Source organism: Oryza brachyantha, chromosome 8, assembly GCF_000231095.2.
Source record: "Oryza brachyantha chromosome 8, ObraRS2, whole genome shotgun sequence".
Classification (NCBI taxonomy): Eukaryota; Viridiplantae; Streptophyta; class Magnoliopsida; order Poales; family Poaceae; genus Oryza; species Oryza brachyantha.
In genome coordinates this window covers 2,411,923-2,428,045 of record NC_023170.2, presented here as the reverse complement: position 1 = coordinate 2,428,045, position 16,123 = coordinate 2,411,923, and the positions used below count along the sequence as shown (strand labels likewise).

General features: G+C 35.9%; 1 protein-coding gene across 1 annotated transcript; it reads left to right on the top strand.

The window, feature by feature from the left end:
- The first annotated feature begins 9,421 nt into the window (after window positions 1-9,421).
- On the top strand, window positions 9,422-12,477 carry LOC102702123 (protein LSD1). Its single transcript, XM_015840565.1, has 6 exons — window positions 9,422-9,584; window positions 10,249-10,413; window positions 10,890-11,003; window positions 11,318-11,431; window positions 11,890-11,999; window positions 12,183-12,477. Exons 2-6 carry the CDS (start codon window positions 10,356-10,358, stop codon window positions 12,216-12,218), a joined length of 432 nt encoding a protein of 143 aa, XP_015696051.1. The 5' UTR covers window positions 9,422-9,584; window positions 10,249-10,355; the 3' UTR covers window positions 12,219-12,477.
- The last annotated feature ends 3,646 nt before the right edge of the window (window positions 12,478-16,123 follow it).

Here is a 16,123-nt window from a genome sequence, read left to right as displayed (position 1 = left end):
AGTGATACAATCCAACGTATGATATAAATAGAGTGTTGAAAGATAGAGTGTAGGGTTCAAGAAAGATTAATTATACACATATTATTTTCTAGCCCACCTTTTACAAATTATATACTATTATCAAGCTCATGATGTTTAGTGGATCTATTGGTTTTATGCTCGATGGGGAAGGTTTACATGTTGCCCTACCTATCTCAGTTGTGTCTCAATCAGACCCTATGCATCTAATTTGAATTGGCATGATATGTATTTTTTTTTCTACCATCGCAAGAGAGGTTGCTACTTATGAGCTAGCAAGCTAGATTTAGGGTTTTAAATAACAATTAATAATCGCTCAGTTATTGCGGTTATTGGATATATCGATGTCCTCCAATATGTTAAACCACTCAATAACCCGGTTAAGTTTAAGAAATATACAAACTACAACTCTTTTGACAAAATTTACATGAATTTTATAAGTTTTATTGGCAACTGTTGTCAAGTCCCCATCACATTTGTAAAACATGGTGATGCTGGACAATTATGCACTTCGATGTATATTTTGGTATCATAAAAATTCAATATCATCGAAAAAATTAAATACTTTCATAGTTATTACTACCTATGTTTTATAATGTAAGATGTTTAACTTTTTTGGTTGTAACGTTTGACCATTCGTCTTATTTAAAAATTTAGTATGAATTTTTAAAATAATGACATGTCGTGCTTAAAGTAATAAAGTAAGTCACAAGCAAAATAAATAATATTTTCCTAATTTTTTGAAGACAAATGGTAAAATATTATAAGCAAAAAGGTTAAACATTAGGGAGTAACAAATACTTCGTGGATTTCTAGCAGAAATTACAAACATGAGTCGGTCTCTCCCACTTTGGCCGCTAGCTTGCCACTGTGAGGACACCCAATGCAACTACTGCTCAAACATCACACCTAGCAACCTGTGGTCCATGCATGGACTGAAGATGCTCAACATATGCTCTCTCTCTCTCTCTCTCTCATGTCCATTGAATGAAGCAGAGCCATGCGTATGGTGTTTGAGAGGTGTTAAGATTCATTCATTTCACAGGGATGCAGGAAAATGCCATCTGGTAGGGCACAATGATGCAGTGCAACTGTTTGTTGTGGCAACCTCAGATATTGAGACATCATAAAATATAATCACTGTCATAAGACAGGACATGTTTGGTTTGCAGGCACAGTCCGGTTACCATTAGCGAACATATATATCTTTTTTTTGCGGCTGGCTCCAGTAAATTTTATTGGTAGTAGAATTTAATCCATCATTAATCTATTTTTATTAGATGGCTGTGATTAAATTATACTACCAATAATATTAGGTATAGTAGACATTTGAAATGATAATATTGTCTTTTTATTGTGATCTTTATTAAAAAAACAAAATTATAAATATTGTTAATCAAGTAATTAACAAAGTAAACAAATATCTTTTTTTCTACTAGTGGTATAATATTATCAGTAAAATACATCAGAGAGTTGTTTTTTTTTTTAACCTAGTCGCGAACCCGCGATGAAAATGAAATCTCGAGTTAGTATATCTCTTTCTTGCCAACTTTGTTCAAACTATTTATAATTTATTATGCGAGCGAGATCTCATAATCAAATATTTACGAAGACCTTTCGCTTTATAAGCTCTTTTATTTTTTTGCGCAAATATGACACGAGAGTGATGTAACACGAGATTTAGCCGCTTGCAATTTATGGCGACACGCCCTGATCTTTGATGGGTGCATTTCGCATTTTTTGACCATGGAGCTATCTGCTGATATTTTACTCCCTGCAAATCTTGAATTAGTGGCTCAGATTAGAGCCCCTAAATCTCATTTATCCGCATCTTTTTTCTCCATTCTGGAAAAGTAGATAGAAACCAAATCGAATTCCGCGGCATCCTGTGTGCGCCGCACTCTGATTTGGTACCATTTGACGAGGCAGAATCATCCTAATTCTAATTCTATTAGCACTAATAACATTTTAGCTGGGATCAATCAATCATGCACAGTTATACTCGAATGTTCTTTAATTTCCTCAGCACCTATCCAATCAAGGTCTTTCTTTACATACATACATACTACGTACAATTGTCTAGCTGCGGTGACTCCTGAGCTATTTCGTAAGTCAGGATCCAAAAACATATCAAATTACATGTAAATTTTAATTGATATGGCTCAATAAATTCATCATAACGTAATTTTTTAACTATTTATTTTAGATTTTTAGAAGTGACTATACAATATTAAAAATCTAAAACAAATACTTAAAAATCTTCAAAAATAGAAAAGTTTTGCGTGCTATAAGATTTTGATATGGTAAATTTATTAAGCCATATAGATTGAAATTTGAAGGTGATTTAATACGTTTTTGGACTATTACTGACGCAGAAGCTCTTGAGTCGCGACTCACCGTAATATATATATATATGTGTGTGTATGAAAATTAAAATTAGAACCTACTAACTCCCTTCAGGTCTAATATGAACAAACACCTTCACACCTGTTTCTGCTCATTCCCAACAAAAAGCACATGCACCGTAAAATCTCATATAAACGATGCAATTATATATGAATTCTGTTCAGTTAAAGAAACATGCATGTATGTGTTTCTAGATCTTAGACATATAGGGAGTAACTATAACTAGCAGTAAGATATAGTAAGATATAGACTTCATATATAGGAAAATTAGGTCTGTATGATTATCATACAAACTGATGATTTCATACAACAGTAATGCACGTCATATCATTTTGAAGCATCTATACATTTTAATGTCAAGGTTAGATTGAGTTCATTATATTTAGAAAAGTAGTGTGCGTAATGTAAAGTGTAGATTCTACTTTTGTCTCACTGAAATATAAAATTAAAGTATGTATGAGAACATGTATTTTGGCGAGACATCAAGTAATTTGGATATAGAAGCTGGATTTCTAACAATTATTAAAAAAAAATCATGCGATTTGAAGGGGGGCTTTCCAATTCCTAATTAGTCCCTGGTGCGCAACAATTTTTTTTAAAAAAAATAGTAAGTGGTTAGTTAAAATTTGCTACAAAACATCAAAAGTTTTTATTCTATTTGTTGCAACACGCTGTAAGAATGAGTTTATGCTGGAGGACACCGTAAAAAAGTGATAATTAGCTATTTAGACATCAACGATATTATTTTATAATATCAGTTAGAAAAAGAGAGAGAGAAAATATAGTGAGTACAAATATGCCCTTTCTCACTCAGTTTGATTTGACGAGTAGATCAAGTTCAAACAAAACCCAGGCCAGTCTAGAGAGGGGATCGGGAGAGTGAGACCGGCTTGGGACTGGTTTGAACTAGACCGGGTCAGATTGAAATGAGTTGGTCTAGGGGCAATATAGTCTTTAATAAAAGTTTCTCTTTTCATTTTTAATGACTATTATAAAATAATGCTGCTGGTGTCCAGTAACCAATCAAATATTTTTGTAATGCCCTCCAGCAAAAACATATTCTTGGGATGTTTTGCGGAAAGAGTGCAAATTTCCGATGTCATCTATACTCCTGTAAACTTTCCCAGTGATGGTGGTTGGTGGCAGTGAATCTATCGCCATCACCACCGACTCCCTGTTTTTAGCTATATTCTGCTTTTTAAAAGAAAAAAAATAATTGTGGATCTTACATATCAACCACTCACATCAACTCTATTTTTTATGAAAAGAAAAAGATCATGAGACCAATAGGCCCACATGTCAATAACAAATATACGTAGCAATTAAAAGATGATACATACCAAAAAATAATGTTAATAGCATGTCAATGATATTTTTAAAACAAAATACTGTTGTACCGCATGGGCAACATGCTAGTATAGCAAAAAATTACCTTCAATTTATATAGTATTGGGTTAAATGTGTTTAACCATTTGAACGGAGGATTTGGACAGAGAAAAACTTTCCTTACACTGATTCTACATTAAAGTCATTTGAATTTTAAGGATACAATATGATCTCTTTTTTTAACTGTGCAGAATCAGGACAAGTCAAGGTGCAAAAGCTTGAAATAATCCCAGTTTGAGTACAACGTACATAAGTAATAAGAAGAGTAATTTTACAATCCGAGAGTTACTACAAATTTAGTATAAAATTTGGTACCTCCAAATTTTACACTCCAAGAGACACCAAATTTTACACTAAATTTTTGGTACTTCCTGATATCTTCTCGACTGTTAAATTGCTCAAGTAAGAATATTATGTGTAATATGTGTATTTAGAAAAAAGTAGTTCATTGATTTATTTTAAACATCACATTCGTTCTTATGTTTATATTCTTGTTTAATATATATATTTAAGATGGTAAAAATGGTTACATTTTGAACCTCTGGCTACGTCACATATATATCCAATAAGTTTTATTGTTGGAAAAGTATATGGAGTGATGATGATACGATCCCTAATTTCTCTATAACTGACCGGTTAAATAAAAAAGTTACTTAACTATTCCAAAATATATAAGTGTCTATAGGATTCAAATTTTGTACCACGATATAAACTTTTGTATAATGATTTTCATGAGTCCGGCCATTTTTAATGATTTGCTAGCCAATCCAATGCTTAGTAGGGGAAACTAAACAATTCAATATAAAAAATTAATCATTGAAGTTACTAAAAGAGTATTTTGACTAAACCTTAATACTTATATTTGCTAAATAATCTAGGAATGATTATAATTTTGAACAGATGTAGTTAGAAAAATCATATAACACCTAGCAAACAATTTTATAGGTATTAACACAATCTATGTATTTTTCAAATCATACATTTTTTTGTTGCCTTTTTTATGGATGAAGTAGAATTTTTTTAAGAGAGTATTATGTAGTACAAGACAGGGGATAGACCACCCTCTCCCAGGGACAATCATTCAAGATATAGGTCTGAAAATTCTTGTGTTTTGTGTTCATTCCAAATTTCCTAGGCTACTAGGATCAGTAAGCATTTGATCAGTGGCTTCTTTGGCATTCACGGTATCAGAGGCAAAAGTTTCACCATTCTTTTACCGTTGCGCAGTCAACCCAATAGAACATCCGAAGATTAATCTCCATCCAATCACTCGAGTAACCTCAAAAGCTAATCAATGCGGTGAGAGACTCCTACACTTATAAATTATATCATTTTTCTTCCAAAAACAACCGAAAATTATTGAACAATATCATTCTTCACATACTAGTGTCCAATATGATCTCATTCTTAATTAGCTGTGCTTTTGTAGGATCCAGGGTTCTTGATAGCGGTGTGGGGGCTTGGCAACAGGGCCCTCGCTTTTTGGTGCTCGCAAACCTACTAGCTTGGCAGGCGGTAGTTTACTTTTATGGCTTATGACGGTATGGGCTAAGGTACTGAGTGCAAGCGAGCATGCCTCGTGCGGTGTTTGCGTGGGTAGACGCATGAGACTGAGTCATAATTTGGTCTTGTCGATCCCAATCCCAAGTCACAATTGCATCGAGCTTCTGCAACTCCGCGTTTGAGCATTCGACTTCGACACAGGAAGTTGATGAGGTGATCAAGATCGACGATATCGGGCCACAAGTCGACAGTCGACAAGTGAGATGATAACATCCTGACCTTGACCGGTGAGTACAGATGGCTTGTTATGATCATAAATGGTCTTTCTTTCCCAAAAACCAACCAATGAGACGAGTGTCTCTCCTTGTTATAAATATAGATTAGGGAGTCTTTTCCTTCCACAAAATATGGTAGTATTGAACAGATCACCATCTACAAATTCCTCAACATGTTGCTAGCAAGTGAATAGATGTTGTCCGAGGATCTACTTGATCATCATGGTGGGCAAAGTCGCTGATTTGGCCATCCTCACGCTTGGAGTCCTCCGAAGCCCTCAATATCAACAAACGAACGTGTTCTCCAATAATTGTGGGTGACCAACCAATCAACATCTTTATCCCTCAGGCATCACCATCAATGAACCACGGTAAAAAAACCAAAAGTAAAACAGAGACATGATTAACCTTCAGTGACATAAACAACAGGAGAAGCACCAATGTGCAGTTGATACTGACAATGACCTAACTTGGGAGCATACCAAGGGGTCACTATTCACAACAGGTGTCTGCATCTTCCATGAGTAATTAGCTTGCTACTAATGTTTTATTTTGGTATTGATCTCTCAAGAATTCAATTGAAGATTAGCAGCTGTAACAGCATTAAGCAAAGGATAGTATTTGCTTCTCTGTCACTGCATATCCCTGTCTATCTGTCTCTCTATTATTCTTGTTACTGTCCCTGTGAGCCATTGGCTATTGGCATGGATGAATGGTTGGATGCTGAGAAGTGTTGACATTTTACTGGATGCTAGTCCTATTGCAGACAGGCACAGGGAGTGTCCTTCCTGGGCATATATACAGTGCAGAGAGAGCAAGGAAAGCTATGAGTTGGCTTGCCTTATCCTGTTATCCACTCTGGAGGTGGTTAGCTATGGCATGCCAATGATATATGGTGCTACTTAAGCTCAACCCTATTGCTTGTGAACTTCATCTATATTTATGCTCCTAATACAAGTTTAGAAGACCAGAATTTTCCATGATTTATGTCTAAAATTAATATGGTAATTCCTATACAGTCTATGCGTTTCAAAGGAGGTATATATCATAAAGTCAATAACAACATCGGGCAACAACAACGTTTAAACACTATGGACATTTAATATGACATACAAACATTAATAGTAAAAAGTTTTTCTTTGGAAACCATGTAAAGTAGAGAAGTTGAGAGGCTAGGTTAGTTGCATGTAATGGATAATTGGGTGATTTATTTGTAACGAGAGTAGTATATGCTATAGTTGAAAAGATAGCAATGAAACCGTATAGTAACAATGTGTATTTTTTTTAAAAAAAATAGTTTGATTTGGGGGGGGGGGGATAAGATTGTGATTTCACGATGGAGAGGTGGTGTGTATAAATACATGGGGAATTGTTTGTATGTGGGGGTCCAAGAGATCACGGGGGATATCTACCAATGGGGACGTGCCCATTGGCAGCCACTCATCCATCGTTTTTGTCTCAAGTTGCCACAACAAATGGACACAAGCACTACTAATCCCTGCCCTGCAACAGACGCCAGTTTGATTCTAACCAAAATGTTCAACCTTACCAACCCTAGGCCACCCCTCCTCCTCTTCTTTTTTTAGTGTCTCAAGTTTGATTGGTTAATAATGGTGGTAAATTAAACATGTATACATGTTGCCACATGCACCTTGTCTATACTCTATATAGTGGATCCGCGATGCTAAATGGTTACATGTTGCCTTCGTGTACGGATGATTGATTTATAATATTTACACGTGGAGTAGATAATATGTTCAAATGAATAGAAACTTTGGATTCTTATTTATTTGTCATCATACTACTTACATTTTAACAAAATGTGGTCTATATGTTTGCATGGCAGATTCTTTTGTAGTACATTCAGAATTGACCCTTCCTTTGTATTCTTTCTTTTTTTTTATTCAGTGTTGTTTACTTTTGGATCTATGTTTAACCGTCTATCTTATTCAATTTTTTTGTGCAAATATACAAAATTATGAGTTATGCTTAAAGTGTCTTTAGTACGTAATAAATCAAATCACAACAAAATAATTAATAATTATGTAATTTTTTAAATAAGATAAATGATAAAACGTAGGCTCAAAAGTCAATGATGTTAAATAAAAAAATAGCTAGAGCAGTACATTCTTTTTCCAAAAAAAAGATACAATACAACACATACACTCGTAGCATATGTACGCTCACCCTATCCTACACACGTCAGCACCTTTGAATAATAGGCTGACATATATACCAAAACACTTATGATCATTTTTCTCTAACATGCTCTTCATTATTCTCAGAAGAGTGGCTTCCTAAAACAGCACATGGAATTTCCCTCAATCCCCAAGCAGTAATATTTTCATATATATGTTGGATTTCAAATAAAGTTAGCGAGATATCGACATATAATACATACAAAGATCAGTCTACTTCACTATTATAAAAATCATCCACTCCATATTCCTTGCAAGAAAATTATAAAGATTGTGAAAGCACAATATAATACAACCAGTTTGTGTATATAAAAAAGATATTCGTACGTGTGCCTCACAAAATAATGGGCAGTTTGTATGGTCCATTGTCCTCACTTTTACTGTGTGATAACTTGTGTGGCCCCAGCATTTTTTGTACGAGCCCCGTGACTTGTCTCGGTGTGCACGTGGCACTTCCTGAGCCACTATTTCCTACATCTCAAAACGTGAACTGCTATAGCCTCGCTGACAGGTGGGCCACACAAGAATTTCTGCTCATTTTGCAATTCCCAAATTTGTTTATTTGTAAGTTAAAAACACATTTTTTTCTCTCTCGATGATTTAGACCCTGTTTGGATTAAAAAAAAGTCCATAGGACTTTTAGGAAAAAGTCTCTCTTGTCTTAGACAAGATGGACTTTTTTAGACTATTTTTGTGTAGTCCCTCATAAATTTTGTAGTCCCTAGAGAGTGACTTCTAGGAAAAATCCAGAGACTACTAAAAGTCACTCGATCCAAACAGACTCTTGTTGTTTATATAATACGGAGTATATATATATATATATATATATATATATATATATATATATATATATATATATATATATATATATATATATATATATATATCATTTTGCGCCTCATCAACCAAACACATCCTTTTAGATAAGATGAAAATAACTTTCAATCTCTGCTGCACCATCTGGCTGGTACATTTTTACGTTAAGTTTCATTTTGTTCTTGTTGATTTTTTTTTTGGGTGAGATAATGCATTGCAGACAAAATATATATTTTAATAAAAGGAAATCCAGATATGGATTCATCTAACCTTCCATTATTACGTCACTTGTTTTCCCTGTATCTTGTCAAGCCATGAAAACCATGGGCTGGCCGGCACACAGGATGAAATTGATACGTTGTCATTCTCATGTTAGTTGAAATCTTGCACCCAAAGTTTCATATTTAAGGGCACTTGTTGCATCATTGGTGACTAGGATATCAGAAGAGTGCAAATTGTGGACTTCTTTTGCTCTATCCAAAGAAGGGAAGACGTCAGAGTTCTTGTTATGCTTATATGGTTACTAATGGAATTTTAGAAATCAGTTTTTCAGGTCCTCTTTTTGCCTCAGAAATGTGCAATCCCCATTCCAATCCTGCATCAATGGATTGCATGATATGCTGTTGTAACTTATGGTTGTTTTTAAGCTTATGATCATAAATTTCTTTTAGAAATCTGATGTCTTAATCAGTTGTTTAGGTAGAAAAAGTTAATGTAACAAATGAAATGTAATAGCTTGGGACAATAATAGCACAAGACACAAAACTCCCTTTGGGCACAAAGAGAAAAGTCCTTGTAAGCCATGAGAAACTTTTGGGCACCTTTTTGGCCTCCTATCATATGAGCTCCTTTTTTTTCTCTTCTTCTCCCCTATAAATTTGTATCTCACACTGAGAGAGAGAGAGAGATGTACTAACTGATGAACTGCTCTCATGCACCCCAGATTGCCATAAGATTGGGTCATAAGCACTGTTGTTGCTAGGTGCTGCTTCTGCTCTTAATTGTTTTCCTCTCTCTGGCTGTGTTGTTGAATGGTTGATGGTTCCTCCATCTCTGAACTTCTAGCTTCTCTTTGGCTTTCTCTGGTCTTGTTCATGATTCTTTACCTGTTCTTTGATTGCTGATGCCAAGCATTTCTTGTTCTTCTGGGACTAAAGACTACCTGGTAGTTCTGTACCCCCCCCCCTACCTTATCCTGGACCTGTTCTTGCTCATCTTTTATTAGGCCATCAAAGGAAAATAGTTTTCATGGATGTATTGGTCATGAATCCCAAGTGGTGGGGCTAATCTCCAAATTAATAAAAGTTTATGCAAGTATTTTTAACATAAAGAAGTACTCGGTAGCTATTTCCTGTTTGGCATGCCCACCAATGGAGTTTTTAATTATAAAGTGATTCCCTTTTTATATATGTTAATGGAATCTGAACTCAGATTTGATGAGAGATTCAATTCAATCAAGAGCTGATTTTTTTTTTGCAACTGAAGTGCATTTGAGAATCTATTTTTTCTGTTGCCTAAACAATCCTGAATCTTCTTGTTGCATGTGAAGTGATGTTCTAACATTTACCCCATTGGAGCTTCCACTGATTTCTTCAAAGCTGAAATCTTTCTTGCTTTCTCATCAATCTCTCCTCCACTTTCTGCAGAATTTCTTTCATGTAGGGTAAAGAAAAGTGGTTCCGTTGCCTGACTGCTGCCGGAATCTGCGAGGCATCTACAAGCAACGCCGTCGATTCAGGCAGCCGGCACGGCAATGCCGGTTCCCCTTGCGCCATATCCAACCCCTCCTGTGCCATTCACACCTCCAAATGGTATGGATTCCAGCTTGGCACTGAAAGAAAGCAGCTACTTTTTCAGTGCCTTTTTCTTTCTTGATGTTGGCTGGCCACCTGGATATGTTGGCCTGGCTGATTGTTTGATATTTCTTAGGGCCATTAAAAAAATTCAGTCTTTGCCAAGATGTGCATGCCATAGTGTTTGGACTGGTGCATGCTTTTGGACTAGAAATCTGATGAGCTGCAGTGCTGCACTTCCATAGAGAGCTTCTCTTGAATCAGATGTTACTGTTCATGGTTCAGAGGTTTTAGTTTGTTCTGCTCATACAAATCCTGGAAGTTCAGAGACAACTCCCGGTTGAGTTATGGAAGTTCTTTTCACTGCTGAGTTATGTTATATAAAATGAAAGCAATGCATAGAAGATGGTTTTCTTTTTTGTCTGAAATGAAAATGTTAGCTGCTGGAATGTGATATTCAGTCAGTCTGAAGAGCCATGGTTGTGCAATTTCAGGGACCCAAAGCCAGCTCGTCTGCTCTGGCTGCCGTAATCTGCTCATGTATCCAGCCGGAGCAACGTCGGTTTGCTGCGCAGTTTGCAGTACCGTGACCGCTGTGCCTGCTCCCGGTATGCACAAGCTTCACTCAGTTTTATCTCAAGGTTTTTGTTGCAAGTAATGTGGCATCTGAAAATTGACTTCTTTGCATCCAAATTTAGTTCAGCAGTTCATATTCCATCCCCTCTATTTTGTTTACAAAAACGACTTGTTTAGGGGGTTTTTTAGTTCAGAAATCTAGCTGCCATTTTCGCAAAAGTGCAGAGAGATTGAAGGGATAGCCTCTTTTCCATTGACTCAATGCAGGAAGCTTTGCATCTGCTGAAAGTTTGTCCTGAAATGCATTTCTTTCTGATGATTTTTGTACCTGAATTTGTTTGTGCAGGAACCGAGATGGCGCAGTTAGTTTGCGGAGGGTGCCACACTCTCCTGATGTACATACGTGGCGCGACAAGTGTGCAATGTTCTTGCTGTCACACTGTCAACCTGGCTATGGAAGGTAATACTATTATCAAAATTTTTCATCCTCCTGTTCCTCACTTGCAATTGGTATATTCTGTGGCTTTGATTCCAGTATACAAAATCCTCCTCCTTCTGAACAGAATATTTTTCTTGTGGCTGAAAGCAATAGCAATCAGTCGGTAGCAATAAACATCCTAGAGTTGGCTTGTATTCCAGTCATATTCATGGGAGTTGGCTATGGTTCAGAGAACAAAAGGTTTGACAAGGATATACTAGATCTACCAGAGTATAATGAAATATCTCCTACAATTACCAGATGTGCTACAGTAGTAAACTAGAATTGCTGAAGGTCTCACAAGGACACCTATTAGCATCATGTTCTGAAGTTCCATATAACTTGTTCAGAGTTTCCTTGAGGCAGAATTCTGAAAGATTAGTGTTCATATAATCTTGAACTCTCTGAATAACAAATGATTCTCATGTTCTTGATGTCAGCGAATCAAGTTGCGCATGTAAACTGCGGGAACTGCCGTATGCTGCTTATGTACCAGTATGGAGCAAGGTCTGTCAAATGTGCAGTCTGCAATTTTGTGACATCAGTTGGGGTAAGTGTTCATCAACAGGACACTAAACTTCACATTTAGTTTGACGACGTCTATGCGCATCCCTGGTTGGTGCAGAGATCGGAAGTATCTAAACGCATACAGATTTACAGTAGCATAACCCAATGGCTGCCACTGAACAGCAACCTGAATTTTGCATGATGTGTGTTTTCTGAATGTTTTCAGGCCTCACCTGGTGCAGACCAGAAGCCCACCAGCTGAAAGTCCCATGAATATTCAGAAGAGAGCTCTCAAACTGATGCTTTGAGTGCACATGTATAGAGTTCTTCCCTGAAGCATTTGTTCTTCTTTTCATCTCCCCTTCCCCCAATTTCTACCTTCCTTCGTTGGACATGGAGAACCTGCGGAATAAACGAGAGTTTTGCTAATATCTAGTGCTCAAAATTCGTCGAATCGTCTGTATAACTGAACCGGATTGGCAGATTATATACACAAACCTATGAATGTTTATCATTGCTCATTATCTCTGAAGAATTTATTTCTTTCAAATATGTAAAAAACTCAGCCTCCAAATGCTGCAATCATATTGTGCAACACATCAGATGGGAGATGCTAGTCAAAGAACAGTGAACAAAGTGCTGATTGCTGGGACACAATGGACCCTAGTGATGGGTACCATCTCTCTGACTCCCCCAAAGCTGATGGCTGCTTGGCACCCTCTCCTCCAAGCAACACAAACAGCTTTTCAGTGATGGCATGTGATACATCTGATCTCTGAATGCATTGTATTTTACCACATAGATGGATCGCACTGATAAGGACTATCAGTCTATGATCACTGCTCAATAATTGCCAGGCAGATGCAGAAGTTCAGAGATCTCAATGATAAACGGCATGCATAGGTGGTGTTGAGTCAATCAGTCAAGTTCAGAAAACTGACCCAACAACGTAAATGCAGGCACGTACATTGCATTATTGTTAGGACAGATGAATATTTGTGCAAATCAACTTTAATTCGATCGAAAACAAACACTCTGGATTTTATTCTGTCAACTTATCTTCAGACTCTGGTTATCAGTAAATCAAATTCCATTCGATTGTAAATTTAAATTTTAAAATACATTTGGAAATCAGACAGGAGATCGGACAAGGCCCTACCTTCGCATAAATAGCACCCCTCTGTTTCTAAATATTTAATGTCATTTACTATCATAATTATGTTTGGCAATTAATCTTATTCAACAAACTATAGATAATTCGCCCCAGATAATTCATGTATCCCATACACGAATGCAACAAAAAAAAAACAAAGAAAAGAACTTTCAAATAAAGCATCCAAGACATACTTAAAGCTAATTCGCAGCAGTTCATCTGTCCAGTTTTTACAGAGACGGTTCTGCGAATTGATCAAACACGACGTTGCCCAACAATGGACGGCGAAGACGGCGGCGGCGGCGACCGTCTGCTGGCTGATGCTGAAACGATCACATTGTTCTTGATCCGCCATGAGAGCTGATCGGGCGCCGTTGTACAAGACGATGTATGGATGCTATTGTGTGATAATTGGCGCCGTTTATGTACAGATTTTCAGTGCTAATTCCGTATTGCGAAGATGGAATGATTGTGTTGATATATGGACATGATTACCAAATAGAAGATTTCAATTCCATACAATTTCATGATCAACATCTCTCTCTCTTGATCATAATCAGAATGGAAATATATATGGGCGTATAGACTCGATTTACTCTGTTCTTCCTTAAGCTTAATTTAGGAATGATGGTAGTGACATTCATGTCAGTAACACGTGGGTCCCATAGATATGAAACCCATATGTCAGTGACAGACAGTGACGTAACGACAAAAGATCTCAATCGAAAAAATGGACATAGAAAATCTTAATAAGATTGGTTTCCAAAAATATTTTCAGAATCTTTCCATTTCAATACTGCTAGGATAGCTGAATATCGGTGCCCTGATTCAACATTAGATAATTCGGTCGAGAGCAGTTACATTGGAATTTTTTTTTATTATTATTATCAAATATTTTCCCCCATCATGTTATGTAGCATCATTTAGTTACTAGTTCATTTCAAATTTTCAATCATCTTGATTGCACATTGCGCATAAATGCTTTGTAAATGATCTCTAACCAGGTGACAGCAGTGTTACATATACTCTCTCTTTTTAATAATGTTTGACACAGTCAACATTTAAAACTATATTTGATTATTCGTCTTATTCAAGATAATACATAATTATTATAATTATTAGTTATTTTGTTATGATTTGTTTTATAATTATAGGCACTTCAAACATTACATATCTATTCGCACAAAAATTAATTTAAATACTACAAATGGTTCAAATGTGCTGTCTATAATAAACTAAAAAAGCGGATACCAATAACCGATTCCAGTTGAAAAGGTAAAACAATAATATATAAAAGCTTAAGAATCACACAAGACAATTCATGTCTCCAAAACACACCCAAGACTTGGATGCAACCAAAAAAAAGTATACTCTGTCTTTCTTTTACTTAAAAGATGCTGGAGGGCATGCATAACAAACTGTTATTATATCCGTTTTAGATCGTAAGTCTTTCTAATATCTCGAGAGAAATTTATATAACTTGCATATGACAAAGGCAAAAAGTCTTACGTTAGATATGAAACGGGAGTAGCAGTAATTAAAAGCTGCAATCTAAGTTTTACGTAAAATATTTATAGCAACACGGCTCCTTCAAACAATGGACGGAGATGACGATGAGGGCGATGAGGGCGGTGCCGGCGACGGAGATCATGATGAGGCACATTACATGGAAGCAAAAGGTGACGAAGAAGTCGCCATCGTCCTCGTCGCCGGCGGCCATCTCCTGCGCTGGTTGGTCGCGACGACGGCAAGGGACGGGGAGATTCATGCTGCGATCGAGCTAGACGAGTACTGATCGACGTGTATATGTGTATAGTTGATGATGATGATGATGATGATGCGAATATATATGTGTGCGTCATTTATATAGACATGTTTAGGTGTATTATTGCTCCTTCCAAATTGATGAAAATGGGGGTGATTATGCTAATGTATGGAAATGATCGCCAAAACCGGATTTTGATTCCATAATAACTTCATGGACAATTAATCTCTTCCTCCACAATCATGATCAGAATATCTGGAAACGATCGAGGTGTTTTACTATGTTTGTTTATTTTCTAATCCGATGAATCGTATCAATTTATATTATCACATTAACTAATATAAAATTTGCACCTCACACCATTTTGCTTTTAATTATGCTTATATGCCAAAATTTAAATTTTCGACCTTATATTTGGAGTTGATTTTAGGCTTTTTTTCACAAAAGTTCATTTTCCAGTATTGACCATTATATCGCTAACAATATGTATATAAATTTTTGTTTACAAATATGTTGTTTGAATCACCCCTTGCATCCTAGAAAAACTAAGAGAAATATAAAATTTATCAAATTTTATTCTTTTTGCGCATTGTGAAAAATATGCTTTTCATAATATATGCACAAAAGCGGATGTCTAATTACACCAGATAAATTATGTCTTCTAAACAACAAGTGCTCGACAAGGAAAAAAAAGCACAAATTGATATTCTCAGCCCATGTTGATCTAGGGTCTCCTATTTTTGCTTCCGCTTATACTCGTAAGCAGAAATTTAAATTATCAATCTTAAGTTTGAGGTTTTTTTCCATCGTTTTTATTTTTCAGTTGTCTTAATTTATTTTTTAGATCGCTAAGAATATTTTATAATTTTTATTTATAAATTATTTTTCGTTTGCAAATATATCGTTCTCCTTCCTTGTTTTTCATTTTTTCTTTTATTCTTCTTTTTTTTCCGTTACTAGCACCATCCAATTTGCTTTATCTCTTGTTTCCTCATGGGTCTGGGCCGTCTGGCAACGGAGAGTGAATGAAAAAACTTTCTTTTGTTCTCAGCCCTGACGAGTAAAAAAATTTCTCCCTCGATCCCTAAATATTTGACACAGTTGACTTTTTGACACATGTTTAACTGTTCGTTTTATTTAATTTTTATGAAATATGTAAAACTATATATATGCATAAAAGTATATTTAACAATAAATAAAATGGTATAAAAATAAATAATAATTATGTGATTTTTTAATAAGACAATAG

Bases quoted from the DNA above. Each gene is read 5' to 3' on its own strand.
- LOC102702123 (XM_015840565.1), top strand. From the start codon at position 10,356: ATGCCGGTTCCCCTTGCGCCATATCCAACCCCTCCTGTGCCATTCACA. The intron at 11,432-11,889 runs GTAATACTATTA...TCTTGATGTCAG, and splicing joins TGTCAACCTGGCTATGGAAG to CGAATCAAGTTGCGCATGTA. The intron at 12,000-12,182 runs GTAAGTGTTCAT...GAATGTTTTCAG, and splicing joins ATTTTGTGACATCAGTTGGG to GCCTCACCTGGTGCAGACCA.